Here is a 14096-nt window from a genome sequence, read left to right on the forward strand (position 1 = left end):
TCATTAAAAAAATGGATTTGTTGAAAACTGTTAAACTATTGTCTTTCTCTCTCTTTGAGTGAACTACTCACCACATTTATGCACAGCTTATGCTTTAAGTAAATTCATTCTCTGATTCTTTGATTGGGTGGACAACATGGACGTCCTCCAGAAATTGTCATAATTACTGTTTAAGTCTATGGAAGGGGGTGAGAACCAAGAGCCTCCTAGGTTTTGTATTGAAGTCAATGTACCAAGAGGAGGACAGAAGCTACCTGTCTTCTGGCTACATCATGGTGCTACCCTACAGAGTGCTTTGGAGGCTACTGTAGACCTTCATTGCAAAACAGTGTGTTTTAATCAATTATTTGGTGGCGTGAATATATTTAGTATAGTTTTATCTAAAAAGGATATATTTTTCCAATGTTTCACAATTGACATTTTTATGAAATTCACTGAGGAGGATGGTCCTCCCCTTCGTCCTCTGAGGTGCCTCCACCGCCTTGGGGATAGTGTATACCCCAAAAAGTAGACTTCTAAATATTGTGATGTTGGTGAAATCAAGCAAATAACAGACGTTATGGTTACATGACATTTACATTTTTGGGGAGACTGAACATATTAGAAAATGTCTGTGAGTTTGTAAGTCTTAGGTCAAAACATGGATAACCATTACGAAGGAAAGGCTCAGCAGAACAATTTGTTGACATCTGGAACATTTGTAAGTGTCAGCAGAAGCCATAATACCTTAGAACTAAATAAAGGTAGCTTGAACTGCATACTGCATAGGCTAAAGCCAGGCACCACATCTGAATAGAGCATATTCACTTTTTCCATATTTTGTTACATTACAGCCTTATTCTAAAACGGATTAAACTTCTCTAGGATATGTGGGACGCTACCGTCCCACTTGGCCAATAGCCAGGGAAAATGTAGAGCGCCAAATTCAAAAAGATGACAAAATCAAACTTTCATTAAATCACACATGTAAGATACCAAATTAAAGCTACACTCGTTGTGAATCCAGCCACCATGTCAGATTTCAAAAGGGCTTTTCGGCGAAAGCATAAGATGCTATTATCTGATATGCAACAAAGAGAGAGTAGCATATTTCAACCCTGCCGGCGCTACTCAAAACGCAGATATAAAATATAAAACATGCATTACCTTTGACGAGATTCTTTTGTTGGCACTCCAATATGTCCCATAAACATCACAAATGGTCCTTTTGTTCGATTAATGTTGTCCATATATATCCAAATTGTCCATTTATTTGGCGCGGTTGATCCAGAAAAAAACAGCTTCCAATTTGCGCAAAGTCACTACAAAATATCTAAAAAATTACCTCTAAACTTTGCCAAAACATTTCAAAGTACTTTTGTAATACAACTTAAGGTATTTGTAAACGTTAATAATCGATCAAATTGAAGACGGGTCTATCTGTTTTCAATACAGGAGATCAACAAACTAACGCTACTTTTTTTAGTCTTGCAACTCTCAAACAGTACACATGACGTTACACTGCTTCCTGATGGCCTTCTTCTTCATTGCACAAATGAATAACCTCAACCTATTTCCTAAGACTGGTGACATCCAGTGGGAGCAGTAGGAACTGAGAACAGAGTGATTAGAAATCTGGCTTCCCAATGAAAACTCATTGAACAGACAGTGACTTAAAAAAAAGAAAAAAATGTATGGTTAGTTCTCGGGGTTTTGCCTGCTACATAAGTTCTGTTATACTTACAGATATGATTCAAACAGTTTTAGAAACTTCAGAGTATTTTCTATCAAAATCTACTAATAATATGCATATCTTATATTCTGGGGATGAGTAGAAGGAAGTTGAAATTGGGCATTTATCCAATAGTGAATTTGCTGCCCCCTATCCTATTGAAGTTGTTAAATAGTATTTTCCCCTCATCAGTCTACAAACAATATCACATAATGACAAAGCAAAAACAGGTTTTAGACATTTTTGCAAATGTATTAAAATAATGAACTGAAATATTACATTTACATAATTACTCAGACCCTTTACGCGATACTTTGTTGAAGCACCTTTGGCAGCTATTACACAGCCTTGCTTCTTCTTGGGTATGACGCTACAAGCTTGGCACACCTGTATTTAGGGAGTTTCTCCCATTCTTCTCTGCAGATCCCTTCAAGCTCTGTCAGGTTGGATGGGGAGCGTTGCTGCACAGCTATTTTCAGGTGTCCCCAGAGATGTTCGATCAAGTTCAAGTCTGGGCTCTGGCTGGCCCACTCAAGAACATTTGGAGACTTGTCCCGAAGCCATTCCTCCATTGTCTTGGCTGTATGCTTAGGGTCATTGTTCTGTTGGAAGGTGAATCTTCTGAGGTTTTGAGCACTCTGGAGCAAGTTTTCATCAAGGATCTCTCTATACTTTGCTCTGTTCATATTTCCCTCAATCCTGACTAGTCTCCCTTTCCTTGCCGCTGAAAAACAACCCCACAGCATGATGCTGTCACCACCATACTTCACCGTAGGAGCAGGTTTCATCAGACTAGAGAATATTGTTTCTCATGGTCTGAGAGTCTTTAGGTGTCTTTTGGTGAACTCCAAGCGGGCTGTCATGTTTCTTTTACTGAGGAATGACTTCCATCTGGCCACTCTACCAGAAAGGCCTGATGGTTGTCTTTTGCTGGTTCCAAACTTCTTCCACTTAAGAATGATGGAGGCCACTGTGTTCTTGGGGACCTTCAATGCTGCAGACATTTCTTGGTACCCTTCTCAAGATCTGTTCCTCGACACAACCCTGTCCCGGAGTTCTACAACAATTCCTTCAACCTCATGGCTTGGTTTTTGTTCTGACATGCACTGTCAACTGTGGGACCTTATAGAGACAGTTGTGTGCATTTCCAAATCATTTATAATCAATTGAATTAACCACAGGTGGACACCAATCAAGTTGTAGAAACATTTCAAGGATTATCAATGGAAACAGGATGCACCTGAGCTCAATTTTGAGTCTCATAGCAAAGGGTCTGAATACTTATGTAAATAAGGTATTTCTGTTTTTATTTGTAATACATTTGCAAAAATGTCTAAAAACCTGTTTTCACCTTGTCATTGTGGGTTATTGTTCCTTGAGGATAATTAGGAAAGTGGTTTCATTTTGATGAATCCCCAAAAAATCTCAGATTGACATTCCGCTGGAATTGCCCTAATACCTACATAGTTTGTTTAAAATGTTCTCAAATGTGGGCAATTTGGACCAAAAGGTGACCACTGCATATATTCTTACATGGTGTCCCCCACACATCACACTTTGTAAGAAAGTTATAACCACTGGGGTTGGCTATAAACAACGTTCGCTCTAAGCTGCGCAAGGGGAGAACACAGAAGAAATATCAGCCCGCACAGAGAAAAACGATTACTGACCTTCACTCAACTTATACCTTCCCTATATATGTCATTCCCTGTGGTTCCTTCCCCAGGCGTCATAGTTTCTGTTTCAGTTTCATGTGTGTGCGTTGTTCATGTTTCGTTTATTGATTAAAATCACTCACTCACTAGGTCACCAGGCTACGGCTATGGCGCACACCTGTCACCATCATTATGCGCACCTGCACATCGTCAGACTCACCTGGACTCCATCACTTCCCTGATTACCTTCCCTATATATGTCACTCCCTTTGGTTCCTTCCTCAGGCATCATTGTTTCTGTTTCAGTTTCATGTCTGTGCATTAGTCGCACATCGTTACAGCTTTAAACATTTTCAAGGAATTCTGTGTATGTCAATTGGCCTTGAGGTACAAGATTATAGATATCTTTGTGTAGTCATGTCAATACATATTAGTCAAATGAACTAATACAAGTGTGGTCACTAACAGCCATTATGCCTTGTTTTATCCATTGCACATTTTTCATTCAGACTCATGGCAAAATGTGTAGAATATCAGGAAATAAGCTAAATTAAATAAAAAACATTTAGAGTTAGATTTAACATCAACTAACTCTAAAAGTTGTGATCTTATATATCAATTACCACAAAGTGTTGGTTTATCTAACACCAAATGTGCAGTGGTCTCGTCTTTAATGTAACACAATAAGCCAGACAAAATATAACAGCACTATAATTGCATCTACAGTATTAAGATTCCAGGTAGCTTAGGTAGGTAATAAAGGTGTTTGCGTGAAATCCTATCTGATAAATGAGGGCAGTGCTCCTGTGGGCGGGAGCCCTTCAGTAGTATAAATGTGCTATTTTTTGCATGCAGTCTAAAACTTTTGGATAGGCTCTCCAGGGATTACGGGAATGGGTTGTGTTGTCAGATTCCCCTCTGTAAAGCTTACCCACTTCAATTTGTAGTGCTTTTTCTGCCATCAGAGAGCTGGAGTGAGTGTGTGTGGGGGGAGGTGGGCAGTTAAGAGCGCTGGGCCTGTAACCGAAAGATTGCTGGTTTGAATCCCTGACTCGACTAGGTGAAAAATCTGTTGATGTGCCCTTGAGCAAGGCACTTAACCCTAATTGCTCCTGTAAATCGCTCTGGATAAGAGTGTCTGCTAAAATGTAAGTGTGTGTCGGTTGGGTAGGAAGCAGAGGTTCAAAACCAACTTCAAACATTCACTTTTTAACCAATTGTGCTGGATGTGCTGCTTTAAGTGAAACAGGATCAGTGATGTTTTTACCTGGCACTCAAAATAAGTGATAACGCACTCACCAGGACAACGTGTCAGTGTGAGACACATGTGGTTTCAGAAATCTGGAGCAAATACTCAAGCTAAGGTCACAATGCACTAGCAGGTCACCGATTTTGATAGATCACTAACTCGTGTACGGTAGCAATAGGTTATGTGGAATATACAGACAAAGCCTCTCACTTTTGCCATACATTATATCAAACTAAATTACAAGGTGAGAAGTCATGATTTTCATTCATGACTCATGAGATTCTAGTGGGCATTGCATTTTGCTGTTCTCTCATAATTTTCTAATATAGTACCTGAAAAAACAAAACATCATAGTGAAAAGCAAAAAAGTTAAAATAAAATAATTTTCACATGCCTAAGATATTAGATATTGAACGTTCAGTGAGGCTTTACTGCCACACTGGCGGTGAGAAGTCATCCAATTAGGGTATTTTGTAGCACTGTTTTAAAATGTAACCTTTTTTTTATTTATCCAAGCAAGTCAATTAAGAACAAATTTTTATTTACAATGATGGCCTGGCCAGTGACGACTTGGAAGTGCGGTTCAATAAAGGTGTTCAGGTATTCAAACTGAAATAGCCTACTTTCAAGGGCCTTTTAAACTATATGCACTCAATATACAAGTACCCTTGCCCGATCCTGGCCGTTCTACTGCTGTAGGCTAGGCAAAAAAAACGCTACTCTCCTATACCCTGCAAATCTACAATGGTCCCAGTAAGCAAAATGTCATTGAAAAGATGTCTAAAATATGTATTTTCCAGATGTTGAAGTTAGGTTCATTTTAGGGTCTGAATGAAAGGTGAATAGACGTATTTTACAGACGTTTAAGACACAGTAACAGTCAAACGTTTGAACACACCTACTCAGGGTTTTTCTTTATTTTTACTATTTTCTACATTGTAGAATTATAGTGAATACATAAAAACTATGAAATAACACATATGGAATCATGTAGTAACCAAAAAAGTGTTAAACAAATACATTTTATATTTGAGATTCTTCAAAGTAGCCACCCTTTACCTTGATGACAGCTTTGGACGCTCTTGGCATTCTCTTAAACAGCTTCATGAGGTGGTCACCTGGAATGCATTTCAATTTACAGGTGTACCTTGCTAGAAGTTAATTTGTTAAACGTAATTTAATGCATTTGTGCCAATCAGTTGTGTTGTGTCAAGGTAGGGGTGGTATACAGAAGATATGTCACGCTCATCATAAAGATTGGACCAAGGCGCAGCATGGTATGTTTCCATCCTTTTATTTGGAATGGAAAACTCAAAGGGAAAAAAAACTAACAAACGAAACATGAAGCTCAAAATAGTGCTCACAGGCAACTATACCTAGACAAGATCCCACAAAACAAAATGGGGAAATGGCTATCTAAATATGATCCCCAATCAGAGACAACGATAAACAGCTGCCTCTGATTGGGAATCACATCAGGCCAACATAGACATACAATTCCCCTAGATAACCCACCCTTAATCACACCCCGACCTAACCAACATAGAGAATAAACAGCTCTCTATGGTCAGAGCGTGACAAGACAGCCCTATTAGGTAAAAGACCAAGTCCATATCATGGCGTGAACAACTCAAGTAAGCAAAGAGAAACGACAGTCCATCATTACTTTAAGACATGCAGGTCAGTCAATCCGGAATATGTCAAACTTTTAAAGTTTCTTCAAGTGCAGTTGCAAAAACCATCAAGTGCTATGATGGAACTGGCTCTCATGAGGACCGCCACAGGAAAGGAAGACCTATTGCTGCAAAGAAACCACTACTAAATGACACCAATAATAAGAAGAGACTTGCTTGGGCCAAGAAACATGAGCAAAGGACATTAGACCGGTGGAAATGTGGAGAATTTGGTTCCAACTGCCGTGTCTTTGTGAGACGCAGAGTATTTGAACGGATGATCTCCACATATGTGGTTCTCACCGTCACGCACAGAAGAGGAGGTATGTTGGTGTGGGGGTGTTTTACTGGTGACACTGTCTGTGATTTATTTAGAATTCAAGGCACACCTAACCAGCATGGCCACCACAGGATTCTGCAGCGATACACCATCCTATCTGGTTTACGCTTAGTGGGAGAATCATTTATTTTTCGACAGGACAATGACCCAACACACCTCCATGCTCCATGTAAGGCAGGGGTGTCAAACTCATTCCACGGAGGGCCTAGTGTCTGCAGGTTTTTGGTTTTTCCTTTCAATAAAGCCCTAGACAACCAGGTGTGGGGAGTTCCTAACTAATTAGTGATGTTAATTCATCAATCAAGTACAAGGGAGGAGCGAAAACCCGCAGACACTCGGCCCCCCGTGGAATGAGTTTGACACCTGTGATGTAAGGGCTCCATAATCACCCGATCTCAACCCAATTGAGATGGTTTGGGATGAGTTTGACTGCAGAGTGAAGGAAAATCAGCCAACAAGTGCCCAGCATATGTGGGAACTCCTTCAAGACTATTAGAAAAGCTTTCCTCATGAAGCTGGTTGAGATAATGCCAAGAGTGTGCAAAGCTGCCATCAAGGCAAAGGTTGGCTACTTTAAAGAATCTCAAATATAAAATATATTTTGATTTATTTAACACTTTTTTGCTTACTACATGATTCCATACGTGTTATTTCATAGTTTTGACGTCTTCACTATTATTCTACAATGTAGAAAATAGTTTAAAAAAACTTGAATGAGTAGGTGTGTCCAAACGTTTGATTGGTACTGTATGTATTTTTCGGACACTGAAATCAGATACATTTTAGATTCTGAATGAAAGAAGAAAACAATTATTGAAAATATGTATTTTCCCGGCGTTGAAATCAGGTTCAATTTCAGTTCTGAATTAAAGTAAGAAATAGGTAATTTGCAGATATACATTTTTGGACAAACTTAAAGCTGGTCCAGACCGGACCAAATCTGAACCAAACATTGACGTCTATGTTTGTGCCAATTCAAGGCTGATCCAGACAGGACCAAATCTGAACCAAACATAGACTTCTAAAATTGGATCAAGGCCGGTACAGACCGCACCAAAAAAAAGACAGCCGTTCTGGTCCGTGCTTACTGGGGTGTCGTCTACACTGTTGGCCACAATGGAATTTTATGAATGTTTATCCATGTGGTAGGGCAATGTTTGTAAAACACCAAAAAAGTAATCCGGACAGGACCGAAAAAAGATGTCCAAAAGACGTTAGCGTCAGTCCGTGCTTACTGGGGCGCAGCATTGAGTGTCAGCCCACAATGGAATTGTATAAATGCCCATCCATTTGGGAGGCCTACTGTTTGTAAAACAGGCAGTTGCATTGACTTTATTAGTCATTATTTCTGTGACTAATCAATTTGTCTGTTTAAGCTTTGAATATCAGCTACCCAACTTAACAGGAATTATCCTGAGTCTATTTGCAATGTGTTTACGCAGTGGGAAATGCAGAAGTATTTTCTTTTTCGCTATGATCAGCCTGATACAAACTTTAAACCACGGATAATTCCTCTCACGGGGTAAAATTCCTGGACAGCCGTGAGTAGCCTGATTGTCCATTCCATATTGTCCATTTTACTCTGACCTGTTTTCATGAAATGGTGTTTGTTAACATGTCAGCACATTTTTTATGTGATCAGGCGCCATTTAGGTTACAGGCTGACTACACTGTTTGCGTCACGTGCGCGAGCATTGCAATTATTTTTGTTGAAATCTATATTATTCAATTATTGCGCCCACACTATTTGTGCGCTCCAACGAGCTTCTGCGTTGCCAAGGGTAAAAATAGATGTCAGTTCTATTTCTGACGCAGATTGCGCTGCAAGTCCTGCCTCTCCAATCTCCTCATTGGTTATACCCACGTGGGTGACTGAAAGACGGATGAGGTCAGTGGCGGTAATGCACCTAATTTATGAAAGTTGCCAATCGCAATATAAAGTCAAGAGAAGAAAAAGCCTAGAAGGAGGAGAGATGACTAGAAACAATTAGGGTTGACCGTTTTATGTGTGGATTAATATTGTGTGGATTAATAGGGACAGGTCGAAAAGCATGAAACATTTATGGCAATTTAGCTAGCTAGCTTGCACTTGCTAGCTAATTTGTCCCATTTAGCTAGCTTGCTGTTGCTAGCTAATTTGTCCTGGGATTTAAACATTGAGTTGTTATTTTGCCTGAAATGCACAAGGTCCTCTACTCCGACAATTAATCGACACATAAAACGGTCAACCGAATCGTTTCTAGTCATCTCTCCTCCTTCCAGGCTTATTCTTCTCTGGACTTTATATTGTGATTGGCAACTTTCATAAATTAGGTGCTACCGCCACCGACCTTGTTCGTCTTTCAGTCACCCACGTGGGTATAACCAATGAGGAGATGGCACATGGGTACCTTCTTCTATAAACCAATGAGGAGATGGGAGAGGCAGGACTTGCAACGCAATCTGCGTCAGAAATAGTACTGACTTCTATTTTAGCCCATGGCAACGCAGACTCTCATTGGCGCGCGAGAGCAGTGTGGGTGCAATAATTGAACAACATAGATTTCAAAATTTATTTTGCAATAAATTAGTCAGCCTGTTAGGCTATTTAATCAGAGAAACGTGCATGATGTAAAAATGTCTTTATTACATTGTCATACACTTTATCTACAGCCTGTAGAACACAGAAAGAACACAAATTATTTATACCTTAGGCTACAGTATATTTTGTACATGATTTATGTTAGATAATTTTTTGATGGAATGTTGCTGGCGCGTCTCTCCAACCTGGAGAGGCGCGCTGGGAATGGACAAGCGTTATTTTTCGCACCTGCTTAGAGGGCACTGCTTATCACAGGGCGGCTCAGCACTCACCTAAAAAGCCCAAATGCCACTGGTTGAAAGAAATGTTCATTATTTTTGAGCAGAATTATGTGATGTTTTATGTGTTGTTGGAGGTGAGTATTGGTCAGTTTAGCTTGGAAAATGCCCCCCTCATCATAGGCGGCAGCCAAATCTTGTCTAATGTGCAGGTTGGCCCTGCAAGTACCAGTGGACTCCTTTTGTGAAGAAAATGATAACAACAATATAATTAAAATAATAATAATTTCAGGGGTGTACTGCAGCACCCTGCGCATCCCTATTTCCCACGGCTATGGGCATGCTGGGTGTCACGCCCTGACCTTAGTTCCTTGTTTATGTCTCTATTTTGGTTTGGTCAGGGCGTGAGTTGGGGTGGGCATTCTATGTTTTGTTATATGTTTTGTATTTCTATGTGTTTGGCCTGGTATGGTTCCCAATCAGAGGCAGCTGTCAATCGTTGTCTCTGATTGAGAACCATACTTAGGTAGCCTGTTCCCACATGTGTTTGTGGGTAGTTGTTTTCTGTTTTGTCTGCACCAGACAGAATTGTTTTGTTCACTCTCTTTGTTGTTTTTTGTTGTTTCAGTGTTCAGTTTATTTATTAAATTAAAATGAACACTTACCACGCTGCGTTTTGGTCTCCTCCCTTAGACGATCGTTACACTGGGAGAATGTCAATGTCTTGATACCATACCAAAATGTAATCCCCATAGGTGCTGGGAAAAACAACCTACACTGAACAAAAATATAAACGCAACATGTAAAGTGTTGATCCCATGTTTCATGAGATAAAAAAATCCATATGCACAAAAATCATATTTTTCTCAAATTTTGTGCACAAATTTGTTTACATCCCTCTTAGTGATAATTTCTCCTTTGCCAAGATAATCCATCCAACTGACAGGTGTGGCATATCAAGAAGCTGATTAAACAGTATGATCATTACACAGGTGCACCTCGCACTGGGGACAATAAAAGGCTACTTTAAAATGTGCCGTTTTTCACACAACACAATGCATAGATGTCTCAAGTTCTGGGGGAGCTTGCAATTGGCATGCTGACTGCAGGAATGTCCACCAGAGCTGTTGCCAGAGAATGTAATGTTCAGTTCCTTGACAAAAGCTGCCTCCAACATCATTTTTGAGAATTTGGCAGTAGGTCCAACCGTCAAAACCACATGGGGGGGGGGGTATTTCTGTCTGTAATAAAGTGTTTTTGTGGGGAAAAAAGTGGCCACTGCTTATCACAGGGTGGCTCAGCACTCACCTAAAAAGCCCATAGTGTTTTTGTGGGGAAGAACTCATTCTGATTGGTTGGGCCTGGCCTATGCCAGCCAAGGCCCACACATGGCTGCACCCCTGCCCAGTCGTGTGAAATCCATAGGTTAGGGACTAATTAATTAATTTCAGTTGACTGATTTCCTTATATGAGCTGTAACTCAGTAACATCTTTGAAATTGTTTCATGTTGCGTTTATATTTTGGTTCAGTACAGATCATCACATTTTAATTTGGAATTATAAAATCTATCAAGTGTGTGTGTGTGTAAAAATGTTAACTTTCCTCCAATTCTTCGGTTGAGAGTCGTGTTAATATCATTATTTAGTATAGGATCGGTCTGTATCCCATATTCACTATGTAGCGTATATTCAAAAAAATGTGCCTGTGATACAGAGGCGCGCGCAGGCAACCGCAACGATCATGTGAACGCGCCCTCTGTCGTGGCTTCCAATGTCATATGACTAGCCGCCGCAGTGTCATTTAATACCATACAGAAATAGCTAGCTTGTTACCAGTATCTTTGAGTTAATACCCTTAGCTACTAGCACACCAGCTATACTGTAGCTCAGGTAGAGGATTTCGTTTATGGCAACCTTGGTGGGAAACAGAACAATGGACATCAACGGTCCTGCTGCGGCAAGGACACACACACAAGCTGTGACCAGAAACTACATCTCTCAACCAAGGCTGAGTACGTAGCTAGCTACCTAGCCAGATGCTTGATTCTCCATAGCTTGCTAACTACTGGATTGTTTGCGCGAAAACAAATCTTAGTGTATGTGAAATATTCGATATAAAATGCATTACCATTGAACCGACTGTCACTGCAGCGACATAAGTAAAACTGCTTAAAGGTGTGTAATGGCTAGCTTGCAAACTAATATTAGCAAGCTAGCTAACCTGTGTGCGGAGCTGTCTTGCAACAGTCCATTTATAATATTGCTTGTATGTTATGTAAAAGTATACTCTACCAGTTTAATATTAGAGTACACTTATAAATATAGCTATGCATGTAACTATTTACTATATTTGTTAATCATCAAGCGTTGTGCGAACATTAGCTAGCTAGTTTAAGGTAAAGACAAAGTAAGCTAACTAGCTAGCATAGCCAAATCAGCTGACTGCGCCTGACAGCAAAATTAAGCGTGTCACGCAATCAACGCCTTTACTCTAATGTACAGAAGATTGATGCATGTCATGGAAATTGAAACTATGTAGCTAACTAATCGTATTGGTTTGTGGTGTGGAAGTTATTGCTAGGAAGATATAGTTATAGACTGACAAATGGGTTGATTATCCCACTAAGACGTAATCACGTGAGGCTGAAGGCACAGAGAACAATGAGACCGATGTTTCACTGGATGTACAAATGTGACGCATCCGGTTGGCTTTAACTCACTACCAAATATGGTAGTGAGAGGAAGCCAACTGGCGTGCAGTGGGAGAAGATGGATTTTGGCCGATATTCAGCAAATCTACTCCTCAATTAAACATTTTAATCTCAATACAGCTTTCTGTTCCCCAAACTAGAATCTGTTATAAACAGAACGGACTAAGTTTTGTAGACTTCACCCGTTGCAAAATAAAAAGTGCGCTGTTTAGGAGTGTGAAGGTGAACTGAGTTATTGCGCACGGTCACCTCAGAGTAGGCGTTCCCTTACAGAATATGCAGATGTATACTAGAACGCGCCAATAGGATATAGTTATTGCTTGTTCTGCCCACTGACTCATTTGTTCCTATTGGAAATGACAAGCTGTGGTCTCTTGGTCTAGTTATCACTGTACATAGATTTTTTCCTATTGTGTTATTGACTGTACGTTTATGTTTAACTCTGTTTTTGTCGCACTGCTTTGCTTTAACTTGGGCAGTTGTAAATGAGAACTTGTTCTCAACTGGCCTACCTAGTTAAATAAAGGTGAAATAAAAAAAACATAATAAACAATCTTTGTAATAGGCCTGCTGCTGGTAGTCATTAGATATCACGTTTTTGGTTTTTGCCCTAGCAGTACACAACTGACTCCAATAACCAACTCATAATCAAGCTTTGATTATTTGAAATTACTTGTCATGCTAGGGCAAAAAACAAAAAGTGCACCCCAGGGTGGGTGGGGGCAAGACAGAGTTTGGGAAACCCTGATGTAGACCACCATGGCCAGTGAAATGCTACTTACGGCCTTTCCCAACAATGCATCGAATTTTAAATCACTTAATAAAAGATACAGTGAGTAATGATAACTTGGCTATATACAAGGAGTGCCAGTAACGAATCGATGTGCAGGGGTACGAGGTAATGGAGGTAGATAAAGTGCATTTGGAAATTCATACCCCTTGACTTCTACATTTTCCTACATTACAGCCTTATTCAAATTGATTAAATAGTTTCCCCTGATAAATCTACACACAATACCCCATAATGACAAAGCAGAAACAGGTTTTAGAAATTTGAAAATGTATTAAAAATCACATTTACATAAGTATTCAGACCATTTACTCAGTACTTTGTTGAAGCACCTTTGCAGCAATTACAATCAAGGCTTCTTGGGTATGATGCTATAAGCTTGGCACACCTGTATTTGGGGAGTTTATCCCATTCTCTGCAGATCTTCTCAAGCTCTTTCGGTTTGGATGTGGAGTGTCACTGCACTGCTGTTTTCAGGTCTCTCCAGAGATGTTAGATCGGGTTCAAGTCCGTGCTCTGGCTGGGCCACTCAAGGAGATTCAGAGACTTGTCCCGAAGCCACTCCTGCGTTGTCTTGGCTGTGTGCTCAGGCTCATTGTTCTGTTGGAAGGTGAACCTTCGCACCCCCAGTCTGAGATCCTGAGTGCTCTGGAGCAGGTTTTCATGAAGGATCTCTACTTTGCTCTGTTAATCTTTCCCTCAATCCTGACTAGTCTTCTAGTCCCTGCCGTTGAAAAACATCCCCACAGCATGATGCTGCTACCACCATGCTTCACCGTGGGGATGGTGCCAGGTTTCTTCCAGATGTGACACTTGGCATTCAGGCCAAAGAGTCCAATCTTGGTTTCATCAGACAATCTTGTTTCTCATGGTCTGAGAGTCCTTTAGATGCCTTTTGGCAAACTCCAAGCGGGCTGTCATGTGCCTTACTGAGGAGTGGCTTTCGTCTGGCCACTCTACCATAAAGGCATGATTGGTGGAGTGCTGCAGAGATGGTTGTCCTTCTGGAAGGTTCTCCCATCTCCATAGAGGAACTCTGGCGCTCAATCAGTGACCATTGCATTCTTGGTCACCTCCCTGACCAAGGTCCTTCTCCCCTGATTGCTCAGTTTGGCCGGGTGGCCAGCTCTAGAAAGAGTCTTGGTGTGTTCTTGGGGACCTTCAATGC

General features: G+C 40.5%; 1 protein-coding gene across 1 annotated transcript in view; it reads left to right on the forward strand.

The window, feature by feature from the left end:
• The first annotated feature begins 11149 nt into the window (after nucleotides 1–11149).
• LOC129851441 (V-type proton ATPase subunit B, brain isoform-like) overlaps nucleotides 11150–14096 on the forward strand; it is a 51055-nt gene continuing 48108 nt past the window's right edge. The window contains exon 1 of the mRNA XM_055917985.1: nucleotides 11150–11439. Within this exon, the coding sequence (XP_055773960.1) occupies nucleotides 11334–11439 (106 nt within the window). The 5' untranslated portion in view covers nucleotides 11150–11333. The remainder of the gene's footprint in view (nucleotides 11440–14096) is intronic.

Source organism: Salvelinus fontinalis, chromosome 1 (genome assembly GCF_029448725.1).
Source record: "Salvelinus fontinalis isolate EN_2023a chromosome 1, ASM2944872v1, whole genome shotgun sequence".
Lineage (NCBI taxonomy): Eukaryota > Metazoa > Chordata > Actinopteri > Salmoniformes > Salmonidae > Salvelinus > Salvelinus fontinalis.